At 49.8% G+C, this 18,698-nt stretch overlaps 1 protein-coding gene across 1 annotated transcript in view; it reads right to left on the reverse strand.

Annotated features, from left to right (window-relative positions):
- The window catches only part of SLIT3 (slit guidance ligand 3), a 530,647-nt gene that overhangs the window by 116,467 nt on the left and 395,482 nt on the right, over positions 1-18,698 (reverse strand). Inside the window, exon 6 of the mRNA XM_059699139.1 lies at positions 9,945-10,016. Coding sequence (XP_059555122.1) covers positions 9,945-10,016 — 72 coding nt within the window. The remainder of the gene's footprint in view (positions 1-9,944; positions 10,017-18,698) is intronic.

Here is an 18,698-nt window from a genome sequence, read left to right on the forward strand (position 1 = left end):
CTTTCCAGACCCAGTTCTGCAGAGTCAGGGACTCCTGGTCACAGGAAGCCGAGCCATCCAGGAGGTCACGGTTTGATTCCCGATGGACGTGGCAGCAGCAACAACAGGCAGGTTTGGCTCTTCATAGGGCTCATGGCCCCCGGTCTGGAGACCCATGAGAGCCAGGAGATGAGGGCGGATCAAGGAGCCAGGTACTCCCTGAACCTGCTCGCATACTGGCACCAGAGCTGGCAGCAGAGGGCGGAGAAAGGGCACAGGCTGACCATCGGCTGGGAGCACGTTTCCCACCGGGTGTAGCAGCTCCGTTTTGGGGTGAACTGATCCCCATATGCATTCGGCAGCTCTGCGGCATTTCCCCACTGGCCTCCTTACCTCTCGCTGAGAGAAACCCCCCCTGGAATCTTTTTACAAAGATGCAGAGCTGTTCCATTTCGTTTGAGGCGGGACACAGCAAACCACAAGGCTGCTCCCCACCTAGTTTGCCAAGCTGGGATGTCAGCCCAGAAACCTGGAGGCTGGAGTCCGTGGCCCCTGGGCCGTCTGTTGCCCGATTCCACCTAAATGCCATTCATGGCAAGTTGGTAATGGGAGTCCCACCGATTCAAGAGCCTCTGTTGGTGAAGAACAGTCCAGTGACCTTCGCCACAGCCTCTTAACCCACGAATTCACAGGACACATCCATTTTGAGACTAAACTAGCCTTCAGTTAACAGGAAAAGGAAATCAAATGGAAACCACTAGGTGCTCCCATATCCTAGTTACCTGAACTGTTCAAGTGCTACTTATTTAAATGGGAAAGATTATCTTACCTTTTTCTTAAGCTGATGTTCTCAAAACCAAGCTAGTCATTTTAAGAACATGACTATGATCGCCCAGTGGCTCAGTGGTTGAGCGTCAACCTGTGAACCAGGAGGTCACGGTTTGATTCCCGGTTGGGGCACATGCCTGGGTTGTGTGCTCAATCACCACTAGGGGGCATGCAGGAGGCAGCTGATAGATGATTTTCCCTTTCCCTTCCTCTCTGAAATCAATAATATCTATCTATCTATCTATCTATCTATCTATCTATCTATCATCTATCTATCTATCTAAAACATGTGACTGTGATCGAACTTCGAGCCTGGGTGACTGAAGGAGGGGTGTGGTGTAGCACAAGCAAACCTTCATAGGACACCCAGTTCCTTTCCTAGTATTCTGGGGGCCCAATGGAAGTGATCAGTGCTTTCCACAATGTTCCATTTTAATCCTGATTACCTGAACAAATCACAATTTGCAGCATAGCACCAAAAAAAAAAAAATCATGTTCTGGAGATATTTTAAGACTTTCATTAAGCCACGACAGTTTTATATTCAAAGCTATGTCATGACTAAACACTCTGATTCCAGAGTCTGTTAAAAAAATAAAATAGTTGCATCTCCCAGAGAAACCGAGGTGAAACATTCTGTAAATAAATGAAAACGAGTCTTGTCTGTTCGAAAACATCAATTTTCACCAAGGCTGTAATTTGCTCATTGTTAATAAGAAAAAAATCACCATTTAACTGGAAGAATAAAAAACCAGAGGTAACATGAGAAATCTTCTGTTCCAGTAAAATACTACATTGTTCAATATTTGAGATAATTCTGGGGCAACTTTAACTTAGCTCTGTTCAGGGCCAACATGTAGCAGAAAATCTAGAGACGGGGCAAAGTGGGCATGCATTTGGTTAATTAATTCCTACTCAATGTGGTTCCGTGTCCTTTGCCTTCCTGCTCTGTGCCAGGCTTGTGCCAGGTACGGAGATAAGGTGGCAGAACAGGGCAGGGCTGCTTTTCAACTGCACTTGTTATGAGAGGCCTGATTGGGTGTCTGTGACTTGCCAGACACACACCTGTGGTGTCTCCTTTAACCGGCATCGCAAGCCTGGTACCCAGCTTCTGTATTACAATACGGAAATGAACCCCTCGCACCACCCAGCCTGGTGAAGCTGGAGAGCGGCCCATCCGAGGGGAGGACTCTGACGCCCCCAAGCTCCGCTGTGGCCTCGCACCTCCGTGTGTGGGCGGTTCTGTGGACTGGGATGCGATGCCGATTAAGTGGAGGTCACAGGATTAGTTCTGAGTGCCCTGTGGGTCAGGGTCATTTTTCAAAAAGAAAAACGATTGGTCCTGAATTATTCTGAGCCTTTACTACACTTGTTTCTCTGGGGCGCATTTTGGAATACATTTTTCAATTTTCACTTTTTCATAGCAGAGCGGTTAGGAGCCGGGGCTCAAGGACCGGGCAGAGGGGGACTGGATAGAAAAGCAGCCCCTGTGCAGCCAGGGTTGCTCCGGGCAAGTCCTCCAGCTTCCCCAGCCTCAGCTTCCTCCTGGGGAAAGTGAGGTGAACAAGGGCCACGCCGTGAGGTTGTGGCGAGGATGTACGTAAAACGCTCCATTCTAATACCATAGTGCCTAGGAGACAGCACATGCAAAATGCGCAGGTGAGAGCCGTAGCTGTGATACTTACAATGCCGACACTAATAATTATCTAGTATCGCTGTACTGCAGCAGTCCCCTCTTAGCCACAGTTTTGCTTTCTGTGGTTTGTTACCTGTGGTCGACCATGGTCCAAAAATGTTAAACGGAAAATCCATAAACAAACAATACAATAAACAATTCATAAGTTTTAAACTGCGTGCCGCTGTGAGTAGCGTGATGAAATCTCGCGCCCTCCCGCTCCGTCCCACCCAGGATGGAATCGCCCCGTGTCCCGCGTACCTATGCCGCACACCCTACCTGACATCAGTCACTTAGCAGCCGTCTCGGTTATCAGACCGACGGTCCTGGGGTCGCGTGCTTGTGTTCAAGTCACCCGTATTTTACTTAGTAATGGCCTCAAAGCGCAAGAGTAGGGATGCTGGCAATTCAGAAATGCAGGAGAGAAGCCGTAAAGTGCTCCCTGTAACTGGAAAGGTGAAAGTTCTTGACATAATGAGAGAATTTTAAAAAAATCGTGTCCTGAGATTGCTAAAACCTACGGTAAGAACTTCTATCCGTGAAACTGAAGAAGGAAAATGAAATTCGAGCTAGTTCTGTTGTCACACCTCAAACTGCCAATGTTACAGCCACAGTGAGTGGTAAGTGCTTAGTTAAGGTGGAGAAGGCATTAAATCCTCGGGTGGAAGACGAGCAGAAACCGTGTTCTGATTGATGGCGACGTGGTGCCCCAGAAGCACTGAGCCTACAGGAGGACGTCAGCATGGGGTCCCCTGACATGAGTGCCCAGATTCACATAACGGCTATTACTGCTCAGTTATAATTGTTCTGTTTCATGATTAGTTAGTTAATCTCTAACTGTGCCTCATTCATAACTTACACTGGGAACAGGTGCCCCGTGGGTGGGGGGACTACTGCATGGGATATGCTATCCTACTACTGTTCATCCAGCGTCTAGTTCCACATCCACAGGAAGCTCAGCCAAAGCAGAGAACAGCCGGCCATCTGCCTCAAGCTCCGGGCTTTCTGAACTGGACTGACAATGTCTATGTGTGTCCCTACGGCCAGTGCCCAGCATCCCTGATCCAGGACAGCACCCCACACTAGGAGAGTGAGCACACCCCGACCTGGGCATCAGGACTGTTGCCAATTTCTTCCCACTGATTCCTTCTTATACCAGCAAAGAACGCTCTTCTCCATTCTTCTGTGTTTACCAGTGGGGCCCAGGGCCGGGCCATGTCGTGCCCGCCCGAAAGTGGATGAATTAGAACTACCCTAAAAGTCTGATTGATTCCACCACTGCCTTAACTCTTGAATCTCTGAATGTGGGCTGAGAGGGGGCTCAGTGCACAGGCTGACACAGGCGTCTGGGGAGCAAGAAACTGGGCGGTGGGTGTTCATCTACTTCTCAGTATTTGCACAACCCCAATCAGAACTGATTTACAATCAAAGGGTCTAGGAGGCTAGTTCAACTCTCGAGAACTTCCTGGAAGATGGGGCATGAAGACCTTGCTTGCTTCTGTGGGGTCCTTGCTCAGTCTGGGAGTCCTGGACTCCATGCCCTTTAGCTGCATGTCCTTGCACACTTGGCAGTTCTGGTGACCTCCGGCCCAGCGAGTCTGACCCGCCGGAGCGCCTGCCCAACCTCTGAGAGCTCTCCTGTCCTGGCGCCTGGCGCTAGACTAGCTTGTGGGGTGTTTGCACTTCCATGGATTACAGCAGGTTCTGCCTGAGCTGGCAGCAACCCAAAGGAGTGGAGGCCAGTGGGAAAGGGGCAGCCACATCCCATGGGAGGAGGGCTTGTGCACCCAGCCACACCGACCATCGCGATGCAGGAATGAGCTCAGGACTGCCAATGCTTCTGGTTGCTAAAAGCCCAAGCTGGAATTTTACGAAAAATACAATATGTTTTAAGTATGAAATGCTCTCTTCCATTGTTAAAGAACATGTTACGAGATTAAGTAAAACTCATCCATAGATGCAATATGGTCTGTTGTCTAGTTCCAGAGAGAGAGCTGAAAGCAGGACCTGGGATCAAAGTCTGCCCTCCCTCAACCTCCAAAATAGGAGAGGCCACTGAAGGACAGGCTAGAAAGACACTGCACTCAGGGTTCCCATGTCATCAGGGGTTTCTCCCAAAGGGCCCAACTGCAGGAGGTGCCCATGTGGGCAAAGAACATGGGGCCCGGGGCCTGGAGACCCAGGTGCCAGCCTCTTTGCTACCACCAACTTGTCCTTGGCATCCCCTGGCCAGAGCCCCACAACTCGGGTGAGGGAAGTGGGGCAGCCGAGGTGCGAACTGCTAGGAGGCCTCGGCTCACTGTCGCCTGGCCTTGCTCTTGGCCTCTCTGTCCCTTTTCTCTACAGACACCAGGGCCAGCCTAGAGTAATGTCACCCAATTTCCATGGATTACAGCAGGGCTGCCTGAGCTGGCAGTAACCCAAAGGAGTGGAGGCCTTGGTAATGACATAAATGTGAGCAAGGCCTTCCAAACGGCACCCCTGGTTATCTGCAGACCCCAGGATCCGCACGCAGTTTGCTGGGCCTGGGATCTCTCCGGGCAGACCCCTCACCGAGAGGTGACAGCCTTTCAGGACGTGTCTGCTGATCTGATTTGCTACATGTAGTCAGGAGACAATATCTGAAAATCTTTTCTCTCCTCCCGTAATACTATTGAAAAAATTAATTAACTATCTAATTCATTAGGTCTTCTCATTTTTGTTTCATTTGTCCATACTCTTAATTTTTTCTTTTTCATTAAACGTTTTTCTAACTGGGCAGGGAAGAGCCTGGTATAATTGGTGAGTTGCCCGCCCATTCTCAATCTTGCTAGCAGGGACCAGAAACCCATGGTTCAGAGCACGGCCAGCAAAGATTCCTGCCCGAAGGGGCTGGAGATGCAGTCTTGGTGTACTCAACGGCCGCATACACATGCCTTAGAGCAGCGGTTCTCAACCTGTGGGTCGCCAACCTTGGTCGACCCTTTCACAGGGTCGCCTAAGACCATTGGAAAACACATATAATTACATATTGTTTTTGTGATTAATCACTATGCTTTAATTATGTTCAATTTGTAACAATGAAAATATATCCTGCATATCAGATATTTACATTATGATTCATAACAGTAGCAGAATTATAGTTATGAAGTAGCAACAAAGATAATTTTATGGTTGGGGGTCACCATAACATGAGGAACTGTACTAAAGGGTCGCGGCATTAGGAAGGTTGAGCACCACTGCCTTAGAGAAAGAGGAGATGTGAGTCGCCAAATGGATAGAACAGGTGGAAATGAAAGGGCGGTGATGTGGGTAATAGAAAGTCATCGGACCCACGGGAAACAGGCCCCTCCATGAAGAACCATAAGCGCCATACAGGAAGTTGGGGCTGCGTTTTGGGGCAGTTTGGAGAATGGGGCCCCCAAACCGTTGGGCGCCAAAGTCAATTGGCGGCATCCAGAAGTGAGACTACATCGTCCCTGGGACTAGAATGTAAGTCAGTGAAAAGTGGGGTTATTTTCTTATCCTGGTGAGTTTGATTCATCTTCAACTTTGCGGGGACCCCTAAACTGGGGGAAGGGGATGATAATTCTGCAGGCTTGTGGGAAGCGCCTGCATTCTCTTCACCAGGATTTTGAGTCCTGGGTCGCCTGCCTGGCCCGGCTCTAGGGGCCAGCTCACACCACCCATGGCGCATGGCGGCCACGCTTCAGGGGAGCCAACCCTAGGAGAGCCCTGGCGACACAGCTCAGAGGGGCAGCTGGTAGGATGCTGGTCACTCGGGCTCTGCTGCTGCTGGGCGGGCAGGCCCCTGGCTTCCCTGACATGGGCTATTCCTCTGTACAAGGCGGGCGGCGATAACGGCAGTTTCCCAGCAGGTTTGTGAGGATGCAGAGAGGTCACGGGTTAAAGCACTGGTTGTGTTATGTGTTGGGGACGGGGCACTGCCCGAAAGTCAGCTACGATCACTCGCATTGGGATTCCTCCCCTGTGGGGGCTCGGGCCTTGAGAAGTTTTGCCTACACCAGTGGTCGGTGAACTGTGGCTCTCGAGCCACATGCAGCTCTTTGGCCCCTTGAGTGTGGCCACGAAGTTTCAATCCCACTGTATGCGCGCCCGCATGTGGTATTTTGTGGAAGAGCCACACTCAAGGGCCGCAGTTTGCCGACCACTGGCCTACACGATGCTTTTCCTTTTAGCCCCCTTCCTGGCTACCTGACTCCTTCCCTTTGTCCTCCATGCCCGGTGCTGGGCATCCCCCACTGGGCATGCGCCATAAACGCGGACAAGGCGGGCAGAGTTGAGTCTTTTCCAACCTGTACCCCTGCCGCTCCCCTCCCTGCAGAGAGTGGTTCCTGTCGACTCGCCTCCCAAGTTCTCATTCCCTGGAACAGGGGAAACCCGCCTCGGACTAGATGGAAAGAAGTCCTACGGCATTTCCCTCACAGGGAGGACGAGTCACGGGGTGATCCCGCGTGAATATTTCCACTAGTGCAGCTGACCCTTGAACGACACGGGTTTGAACTGGGCAGGTCCACTGACCCAGGGATTCTCTTCACTAAATACCTGTACTGTTTCCCATCTGAGGTTGGGAGTCTGTGGACGTGGAGGGCCAACTGTATGCATTGCTCTACACCATTTATACAGGGGACTTGAGCATCCATGGATTTGGGTATCTGTGGGGGGCCCTGGGACCAATCCCCTGAGATACTGAGAGACGATTTAGGTTTTGGGGGGAGTCCAACATTATATGCAGATTTTTGACTGTGGGCAGGGGGGAGGGGGAGTCAGCACCCCTAATGCCCATGTTGTTCAAAGGTCAACTGTAGGTGAGGTCCACAGACTTCCCTTGAGTTAATTTTGAGAGATTTCCACGAGGTCACCCCGAGTCTCTCCTTGTTTTGTGCTTCACGCTGCACAACGTCAGAGAGAAGACACACCTGAAAAACTGCATCTTGTCTCTTAATGTGCAGATGTTACAGCTGCAGGTGCTGAAAGATGACCTGCCCAGGGACAGCGGGCTTCGAACTCCATCCCCTCTCTCGGCATCTCTGAAGAATTTACTAAGTTAACGCACGATGCCCTCCCTTAGTTCCTATTTATGTCATTGTCAAGATTCTTTATGGTGCCAAGTTGTGATTACCGGGAAGTGTTACAAAATGTCGATGCCTAGCTGAGATTTGGGAGGTCTGGGGGTGGGGAGGGGAGGTCCTTTAGATGGAGATGTCAGCTCCAGCCAGTTTCAGAATAGCTCCCCACTAAGATGGATGGTTCCAGAGCTGAGTGCCTCTGCTGGAGATTAGAAACCCGCGGACTCACTGATGATGATTAATTTTAAGTACTTAGCCACGTGAAGCCAAATCAGCGTGTCTTTAAAACAAAGCTATTGATCTGGCTTTGTTTGGAATCGCAAAGATAAACTAATCAGATCCTGCGGGCTCTGCAATGACGGGGAAAGAGAACTTTTCATCACAGGCTTGTAAGCTTCCAGTGGGAGAGACCCGGTGTGCCCGGATACTAGCGTTTCCGAGTCCAACTGCCCCCTGGATGGGGATGGGGCATGGTCGGGAGAAAGTGAGGGGCCTGGAAGAAACGCTATTTGGGGAGCCCTTCCTATAAAATAGATCAGGTGCCTCTTCTTAACGTGAAGAAAACAGGCTCAGAGAGGCTCAGTAATCTGGCCAAAGTCCCACTGAGTCCTGGCTTCCACACCCAGGTGTGTCTGATTGTCAGACACCGCCCCCCCCCACCCCCGCCTTCCTGAGGAGACCCCACCACGTCTTGTAGAGGTCGCCCAGCTGCTCCGTGGCAGCTGGTGACTTCCATTTCCTGATCTCTTCCCAAGGAATTTCCTCATCCGTCCCAAGAACAGGGTGCTATGCTCCTAGCGGCCCTTGTACAGAGGCTTTCTTTCAGGCAGAGAGAATTGTGCCCACCCTCTCAGCTCCGGCCTCTTGATAAGAGAAGCCCTGGGTGACTACATTTGGGCACATGCGTTGGTTGCGGGTTCCGGGGTCAGAGTGTGGTGAGGAGGGACCACCCCTGTCAGGAGTGAGCGCCTCCCGCCTTGGCTGAGGGCCTGCCCCTTCGGTGCTGGGATGCTCGGCTTTCATCAGTCCCAGCGCTGGCAGCAGCAGCTCCCTTCTATTTCCCCCGTGATTCCTCTTGGAATCACCTTCCTCGCATGCAACGTGGAGAGGCTCTCTCCAGCCCGTTGCTGTCTGCGGGGCCAGGTGCCAGGGGAAGGGACAGGGAACCCTTCACTCCTCCTTTTATGTGCAAAGGGACATGTAAAAATATTCACTCGTGTATTTGTCTGGCATTTATTCATTCTCCTGGAAGTCAGAGCTATGCGACCTGGTGACTAAGTAACTTCGTATTTTCAGGGATGCTCAACAGACCCCACACTTAGCATTCTCAGCATTCTCTGGGTGGGACTGTACCATCAGAACTATTTTTAGAACCAAGCAATTATAGAACTTGGAAAGGAGAAGTTACCCCCAAGATAGAGCAACCAACCCCTTCATTTCCCAAATGAGAAAACTTAGGCTCTGAGCGTGGAAGGGACTTGCCCAAGGTCACGCAGCTAATTAGGAGCTGAGTGGGGACCGGACCCCGCATCTCCTGACACGAGTTCTGTTGGGCTTTCCTGCCTTCCTCTCCAGCTTCCCCCAAACCATGGATGGCTGGAAGTGTAGCTGGGGTGAGAGCGATCAGAATGTTTTCTCACACAATTCAACTTTAGTGTGAATGACCCGAGATGACTCCTGGCTGACTCCCTCCCCCTCGTGGCCCTCCCCTCCTGTAAGTCAGGTTTCCTTACAGACCCATTTGAAAATCTGGAACCCAGAAAGGCAGCTTCATGCTTCCAGATAAAGTATACAGAGTGGGGTTCTGGGAGGTGTCCACTTCCTCTCATCCTCCCCTCCCCCCCCAACACTTAAGGTCGCTGCTTAAAGTTTGGATTTGCACCTGAGGCGAGAGCCCAGGAGCAAAGGCAATGGCTTGACTTGACCTGCTGTCTGGCCTCCCCCAGTCCTGCGCCCAGATCCCTTTCGGATTTTGGGTGATTGCCCTGACCCCTGGTGCTACCTTCTCTGGTCTCGCAGACCTGTAACCTGTCTCCTGCGTGCCCACACTCAAGACAGGCTCCCCCTGACCGCGCTGGCAGGGGCTGGGGGCTACTCCAGCCCATCTGTTTTGCCCAGCAACAAACACCGTGGGAACAGTGGGGAGAAAGGGCTCCGCTGAGACATCATTCGCAGGAGCCCCAGTTTGCGGGAGGTGGGAAATCACACTTTGCTGCCTGCGAACACTTTGGCCAAGGTGAGCCGGAGGGATCTCCCGGTGCCCAATGTTAATAGCACTGCAGCAGCAGCCCCAGAAACGCACCCGCACGGAACCCCCTGCACACGCACTCCCCCTGTCTCCTCCTCACCCGGACACGCACACGCACACCAGGCAGCGGCCGCACAATCAACTCACAGGATCTCCAAATCGCGCAGCGCTCGGAAGGCTCCATCTTCAATGCAGCTGATGTGGTTGTTGTCCAGTTGCCTGTGGAAAAGCAAGGGAGAGCGTGAAGGCTGAGTGCGGGCAGCGCTGAGGAGCAGCCGGCCGGCGTCCCCGGTCGCCGAGCGCCGGTCCCTCCACCCCTCGCAGGCTCTGCTCGTCCCCGCCAGGAGCTCCCGCAGAGCCAGCCCGTCTGCCAGGCTGCTCCGTCTCCTCTCTGACTGTCTGAGAGAACTACACAGACGAGCGCACCAAAGGCTGTCAGGTCTCAGTAAATATTAATTGCGCATTTTTTTTTTTAGGCAGAAGGGAGTAATTTCATTACATTAGGGCATCCAATCCATTACGAGCTCTTACCGTCATGTCACTGAAACAATTTCATTAAGCTAAAGGCCTGTAAATCATTGGAGGTCACTGCTCTGCCCTCCGAGACCTCCCAGAATGCTTTCTTCCCTTTCTCCCGCGCCCAGTCTCCTTTTACTGGAAGTGGCAGTCTCTGACACAGCGCTAAATCTCAAGGCTTTATCTGCCCACGAGCGGCGAGGGTGCATGGGGAATATACCGATTCCAAATTAGACTCAACTAATCTAATTTTATAGTCTTTTTATTATTCTAAGCACCAAATGTCTGTGGTGGTTTGATGCCTCTGTGCTTTGTGACGGGGCCCATCTGGTAGGTCATTCTATGGAAGCATTTTCTGACTAATTACAGATTCCCTCAAACTGCACCAACCACCATCAGCATTAAGGCAAGCCACTGATGGAGGCGCTCCTGGTGGGGGGAGAAAAGGGAATATCGTCATTGCCTTCAAGAAGGGCCACTTACATTTAAATCGGGGAGAATTAAATGCGCCTATTTTAGGACTCGGTTTTCATGTCCCTTTCCATCCTCTGAGCATGAAAATCACATCTTTTAAAAAGATGCCTCGACTAACAGACAGTCTAGTTGGGGCTGAGGTATTTTAGTTGAGAGCCAGCAAACAGATACCATTATCTCTGAATCAAAATGCCTCTGATGTGTGGGGATATTTACCGTGACCACGTTCCAACTTAGATATCATGCATTAGATGACTCATGTGATTTCTAAAAAAAAGATGTTATATACAGAAAGTGGTTATTGGCACCAGGTTGTCGATGGCAGTTTGTGTGCAGAACACACCGTGGTTTTGAGGAGCAAGGAGATGGCCCAAAGAAATAGGGCTGTCCTGAAAAAACTCCCTCACAGACTCTTTTTTCTTTCCTTTGTCTCAGGAAAGATCAGCCCCTCTCAGGGGAGGGATCTCCGGGGCTGCGATTTTCATTTGTAACTTGCGATAATCTCTCCCAAGACAACTCTCTGCAAAGGACGCATCCGAGCGACACTGGGCCACCCTCATGGAGCGTTTCACGTTCTGCTAAAGGCGGTATTAAAATGAAAACACTATGATCCCTGGGAAAGTATAGATGTGGGCTGTGCGATGAACAGGAGTGAAGTACATGCAATTAGAGCGATTAGTGCATCCCGGCAGATGGGTTCCAGGCGATACGCCGAGGAGCTAAACCATCTCAGATGCTCATGATACAAGACACCAGCCACCCAGAATTTAAACGTAAACAGGAAATGGGCGTCTCAAGGAGCAGAGGCGCTTTTTTGGTCTTCAGGTCGACCAGTTCTACATGTGGTGGTCTAAGCCCTTGCTGCTGCCTCCTTCCTGGGATCCCAGAGCTCCCTCTGCCCCCACTCTCCTGAGCCTCGCCGAACAGAACAGGAGTTTATGAGCGCCCTTCCACAGGTTTCCCTAAGTGTCGCCGCCGACTCCCTGCACAAGGTCTGTTAAGGGAGCCTACCTAGTACCGCTGCCGGGGCTCCCGGATTTATCATCAGTGGAAAGGCCGATGAATCAACAACCACTGCCCCACGCCAAGGCCATCGGACCTTACCCAGCAGAAATGCAGTGGAGCTGGCTTTTGGCTCCAAGAAATGACTCAACGAACATGCTGAACTCGGCAAAAACGGCACCCTCCTCCTAAGCAGAAAAGCCCCTAAATCACCAGGCGGGGAAGTCCGGGGCAGTGCCGGGAGAGGGCAGTTTGTGGTGCCGTCCACTTTTGTGAAGACATTTTAGTTAGGGCCCTGCTATTAGAATAGTCCTTATTTGCTGGATTTGTGAAGAATTTTCTATTCTTTTTCTTTTGGGGAGCACTAGAGACCAAACGGGGATACTTTAGATCAATGGTTCTCAAACTGTGGGTCGCGACCCCTTTGGGGGTCGACTGACCCTTTCACAGGGGTTGCCTAAGACCATGGGAAAACACATATATAATTACATATTGTTTTTGTGATTAATCACTATGCTTTAATTATGTTCAATTTGTAACAATGAAATTGGGGGTCACCACAACATGAGGAACTGTATTAAAGGGTTGTGGCATTAGGAAAGTTGAGAACCACTGCGTTAGATGTATAGGATTTTACATGGAAAGAATGCAGTCTGCAGAGAAGAGGAGAGAGAGAGAGAGAGAGAGAGAGAGAGAGAGAGAGAGAAGTGGTAGAAAGAGATTATAAAGGGTGTAGGGAAAGGAGGTGTGGGAAAGATTTTAAAAAATCCACTGCTCAGTGTCCCATGGGGCTCCTCCAACCCAGGACCCTGACGCGGTGGGGACAGCGTCTGAGGACCCTGATCACTGCAGGGCTAAGCGCAGAGATGCCCAGTGTATCAGCACTTCCATGATGTTTAAATATTTTCAGTGGGTGTACCAGGTGACGCCTGGTTGTTTATTTATTAGTAACGTGAAAACCATGCTTTAATATAAGCATCCCTGTGGGTGTATTTTATAGATCAAATTAGAACATACAAAGCATGTCAAAATTTAAAATATTTAAGCGTGCTTTTCCAGAAGACATTTATTTATTATAATCAAGATGGTCTCCTTTCCTTCTGACCAGATAAACTAGACCGGGCTCTGTGGTCAGATTCATTCCCAAGATGGATGGGGCACTATGCGCGTCTACAGGGTACAGGGCTGATGAGGGTCCCGCGGGGCCAACGGAAACCTCCATCGCGTCCCCTCCCAACTGTTAGATGAATCCAGGGCATGAAGCACCTGGGTGTTTGTAAAAAGCAAGCCATGGTTTTGCCCCCAATGCCGCTATTTCCTGCAAATGAGCCAGGCCCTTCAACCAAGTAAGCACACACTGCTCCCGGCAAGGTGTCTTTTTCTTCCCGTAGCACACCCCAGACCCACAGAAGTTGGCCCGGAAGCACAGGAGAGGGGAGGCGACGTAAAGCAAGCCCGGCGTGTCTGTGAGAGGCAGGGAGTGAGGGCTGCAGCACACACACAACCTTCCGGAGCCCAGGCCAAAGCACTGGACTGCGCAGTGTGCTTCTGGGGGTGGGTGGAGGCCACCCACATGTGTGCTAAGCTCTCGGGTCAGAGGTCCCTAAAGTGCTTTTTCAAAGGTCCTCTCCAAAGCACATCAAAACAGCCCAGCAGCCACTCACACAGAACCCGTTACTCAGGAGGCCTGTTCAAAGGGGGCCTGGGCCGTCTTAGGAGGCTGGATGGCGCTCTGTCCGTTCTCCTCGGCCGTAAGTGCATTCCACACGGCTGCTGCTCCTTTCTCCTTAACACACAAATCACCGACGCCAGTGCCCAGCTCGGTGCAGGGAAGTCACTGCTGGTCATGGTGGCTGCGGAACGAGTTCTCCATGGCAAGGGTGGCAGGGCTGGATCCAGGTAGGGGAGAGAGCTCCCCGCCATGGACCACACTGCGGGCTGTGACCTTGGAGTCCCCTCAGAACTAACAGGCAATGACCCCACATGCCCTCTACCACCACCCGGGGTGCTGCCTGTCTGCCCCGCAGACGCCTGCTGGGGAGCACTTGGGAGGAGACACCTGGGATAAAGTAAGATTTCCACGGGCTCAGGGTGAAGGTGAGGAGCGGGAAGGCTGGCTATTTTTTGGAGGCAACTTTGACTGCCCGCCGCTTTACACAGAACACTCAGTGATTTACACTCTCCTGCCTGTGAATAAGCCCAGAAGCCCCAAAACGCTCTCGATATTAAATTAACTGCTCTAATTTCCCTGGGCAGCTCGGATTTCGGCAAACAATGTGAGAGCTAAAATGATGCCGCAGTCCATTTAGAAAGGGATCCTCAGACAAGAGCTAAAGGCGGACTCCCCGAGAGGAGCTTCCCGGCTACTGTATTTTTATTCTCTGAGAATATAAACAAGTCAGAAAGGAAAGCCAGCGTGAGCGAGGACTCAAAATAAACTCCACACACAGCGGACAGGGAGACAGCGCTTCAGTAAGAATTCCCTTTCATACACGCACCACTACCAAGATGCCTCTCTTTGTATCACAATTTCAAATTCCATAACTGAGGCAGCACAGGCCTATCTAAATCCTTAAAAAGGGGCTTTAAGAAACCCGATTACAAGATTTAGAGCAATCCGCCCATCTCTAAACCACCACCACCACAAGAGAAGAAAGAAAGGAAGAAAGGAAGAAAGGAAGAAAGGAAGAAAGGAAGAAAGGAAGAAAGAAAGAAAGGGAAAATTGCAGGGTTTCAATGACGTATTTGAGGCCCCATGAGAAATACCTTGAAAACAGAAATCTCTACAAACAGGCTTTGAAGAGCTGAAAAATCGTAGAATTCCAAGCTAGTTATCTATGTGCGAGGTCTACCTCCCGGAGCACATCCATCCAAACGCTCGCTTCTCATCCAGATGCTCTGGGCCCCCGAGCATCTGGGCCCATGGATGGTTAACCGTCCCAAGCCCAGGGCAGCCTTTCTCTCTGGGACGGCAGCTAGAGTCGCTGCGGCCCTTTCATGCTAACTCAGAGAAGTAGCTAAGGTTCAGCACCCTTTGGAGTTAAAAGGTTTGCTTATTTCTGAGCAAAACTACATAAAATGCACAAAATAAGTGGGAGGACTTCTGCAATGAAATTCACAAGGGAAACCTTACTGGAAATTGAGAGCAAGTCTGTGGTCTCGGAATCTAACGATGAATTAACCCACGCGAGCCATGGCAATAGTCTCATTAGAGGCTCACCCAGTGTAGGTACCCGGGATGAAGAAGGAAGGGTAAGACGTCCTTTGAAAATATTTGGGGGGAGGTTACCATCCACTCGGCTTTTACATCTCAGCGATCTTAGGAGATTTAGGATAATTCTAAAAACGAAACTATGTTGAGTTGGGTTTTGGTGAAATATATGTGTTCATCCATATACATATTTGAAGTGTACTTCTTCTGCACCGAGGAGAAATAGAATGTTGCAGTATTTTAAAAAAATAAACCTGTGGAAGTCCTACTTTTGTAAGATAAGCCAGGAGACAAAACATGAAGTAGCCTTGACATGTGATTTTTTTTCTCCACTTTGGTCCTATTGTCCTTTAAGCAGAAAACAAGAAACCTAGTAGCAATTCTGAAGGGTTTTTTTTTTTTAATATATATATATATGACAGTTTAACATTCTGAAAAAAAAATCATTATTGAAGAACAAATTATAGAAGCATTTGTCTGCTGCTGGCTGGGGTCTTCAAAAGAAAACAAGAACAAAACTCAAGGTTATTTTAACTAGTAAGAGGGAAAAGAAATTATGTTCAAAAGAAATGCATACACTTCATATAATTGAGTACCGGTCAGACTTTGTAGGCAAATCAAACACTTGATCTAACCCGCCGTCCGCTAATGAGTTGTCACTACTTCTCATCATTAAGGAGCTACTGTAATTCCACACGAAAACCACATCTCAAATGAGAAGAAAAAAAAAAGAGGTGAATCTATTATTTTGCACGTTTTGTACACTTGCCTACCAGACCTAAGAATACATGCACATAGATCTATTTACTGACCCATGAATTATTTATGTATCCACAAAGACTCCTGTCTAGAGAACCGGCAACTTTATGCCTATTTCTCCTACATAATAATCACATGTAGTCTCGCCCTATCGTGTGTAGGTAAGTAGGAATGCATATCACAAAACAGGTAAAGTGAGTGATGGTTGACTGCCGAAATTGAATGCACCTGTATCCGGTCACAATCACAGATTTATTCAGATAATCAAGTGATCGTTAGCCTTCTAAAGGCCTCAGCCAACCAGACTGACTTCGTAAAGGACAGGGTCCCAGGTTAATTAAGCTCTCAGATCAGGGCATCCTGCAGAGACTTGGTTACGAATGGAAGCATGACTCTATTTTAACAAGCGTCGCTCTGCGCACTGTGCCCCTCGGCTGGTGTAATGCCTTATTTAGTGCAGTCTATGTCATATTATCTCTCAGCAGGAGACTAACTGCATCAACTCCTGTAGATGCCTGTGAGAGTGAGCTTGCAATCCGCAAACACCATGATGGATTAGCACCAAGGAGGCAGGCCGAGCCGGCGGAGGAAGGGGTGTGTTACACATCGCTGGGAAATAGCAGCAACTCCACTGCTCTGTTTACAGTTTCTGGTTTGCCGGGAATTTGGCAAATGCAGTTGTGCTGAAAAAATGCAGGGGCAGGACCCCTGCAAAAACGATTTAGCACAAACTTTTGTTTACTTTAGACGAGTTTCAATTTGAAACAAAATTCTAGCAGTTCTAGATAGAACAACAACAACTAATCAAACAAAAAGCAAATCAAAAGAAAACACCACGGCTGGAGGGGGTCAATGGGGATAAAAATACTTTCAACAATAAAGAATTATTGTATGTAATACATTCAACAATAAAGAATTATTAAAAAAAAAGAGAACACCCCATTTTCATGACGAGAAAGTCTCATTTGTTTCCCAGGAACTTTTAGACCAAGGGACCAACGAAACTTGGCTATTGATTACAAAGCGTGCTCTCAGGTTTTGAGGCTTGCGTTCCTCAAAGCCATTTTTTTTCTTGTGTCAACCTGTTGTGAGGACCAAAGGGCTTTGTACCTGGGACATCCAACTTGCCAAGGTTTGCCTGGAACTGGCCCTGTTTTACAGCATCAAAGCTTCTAAATCCCATCCTGGGACACTCATCAGTCCTGGGCCAATCTCGATGCTTGTGCACCCCTCACACTCCTAGAGCCAACTCCACTGGAAATAGAGTCTCCCCATTCCTTCATCAGTGTCCCTAAACTTTACGACTCACAAACCGGCTTTCAGTTATGTCCGCTCTGAAAGGCTCCCCACCGCATCCTCCGCAAGATGGGCTGTCCCTTTGCAGACACACCTACAGCTAGCCTGGTGGGAGCCCTGGAAGTCGCTAAAACGTTCTTTGTGCATCTTCAACCCTCCTCATGGGGAGTGAACATTTCTTTGTAAGAAGTATCCCCTTTTACTCTGAGGCCTTGAAGATGCCATGAATACTCAAGAGGCCAAACGAATGAAAGGCTGTCTCCATAGCGATTGGGGCAGCTTTCTGGTTTCCCTGGTTACACTTCTGAGTGATAACCATCTGGGGCTCCTTCCTGGCACAGGGGCGGAGTGAGAGAGACCATGGAAAGATGGAATGTGCTTCTGTTAATGGGCCTGAAAGTTATCTCTGACATCTCTGTGTTTTACTCCTTTGTTTTTATGTGTGTGTGTGTGTGTGTGTGTGTGTGTGTTTAAAACAACCAGCACAAACATAGTGAGTTTATAAATGTTTTTGCATTCGAGGGGGTTGCAGAAATTTCCCCTTTGGGCTCTAGAGATAAACTATCCCGGAGTGTGAGTATGACCAGGAAGCACGGCCAGAGCAGAGAATTTCTTCCTGGACAGACACAGCATTGAGCCCAGGCAGGACGCTGGCTTTCATTCAAACCCAGGATCAGAAGCGGCAGGTGCAGGTCTCCCTGACAGTGTGTGGAGGATGCATCACAGGGGCGGGGGGCTGGGGGGGCAGGGATGGCCTCCTAAAACCATGGAAGATCTGCTTCCCTTTACAAGAGTCACACGGCTCGCTCCTGCAAAATTGAAGACTTGCTTGAATGTACTCACATTTCCAACCCATACTAACCTTGTGGAGGCTCTCAACACTTGCTACCCGTTTTATAAATGGAAGACTACGGCTCCTGGACATTGTAGCCGTGTGAACACAGTGCTTCATCTCTGCCCCTGTGATCGGAGGGCAGAGCCTCAGGTCAGAGGTCATTCTCGGGTCCTAAGGTTTTGGGTTCTCAGGGACCTTTCACTCCTTCCTTCCTCCCCATGTCTCCCTCTTGGAATGACCGTGGCCATCCTGGGCCTGTCCCACCACAGGCTGACAGCTAGAGAGCAATATACTGGGAATGAATACACCCCAGATCTCATCCATACCCGACTGAGAGGAGATTGAGACGCCATTTTGGACTTTAGACTTCTAGATTGATGCTGGGACCTACTGGGATGGAATGAACGTATTTGCATGTGAGAAGAACATGAATTTTGGGGAGAGGGCGGGGGCAGAATGTTTGTATTCCCCTCCAAATTTATATGTTGGCACCTGTTCTCCAAGGTGATTGTATTAGAAGGTGGCACCTTTGGGAGGTAACTAGGTCATGAAGGCAGAGTCCTTCATGAAGGCAGGGTTCGTGCCCTTAGAAAACGGGCCCCTCACCACATGCTGTTACAGTGAAAAGACAGCACTAGGGATGAGCCCTCAGCAGACAGAGAACCTGCCAGTGCCTTCATCTTGGACTTCCCAGACTCCAGAACCACGAGAAAGAAATTTCTGCCACGTATAAGCTAGCCAGTGTGTGGTGTTTTGCTATAGCAGCCTGAATGGACTGAGACCACCATCCATGCCCCCAAGTCTCAGT

This window comes from Myotis daubentonii, chromosome 5 (assembly GCF_963259705.1).
Source record: "Myotis daubentonii chromosome 5, mMyoDau2.1, whole genome shotgun sequence".
In the NCBI taxonomy this organism is placed as follows: domain Eukaryota; kingdom Metazoa; phylum Chordata; class Mammalia; order Chiroptera; family Vespertilionidae; genus Myotis; species Myotis daubentonii.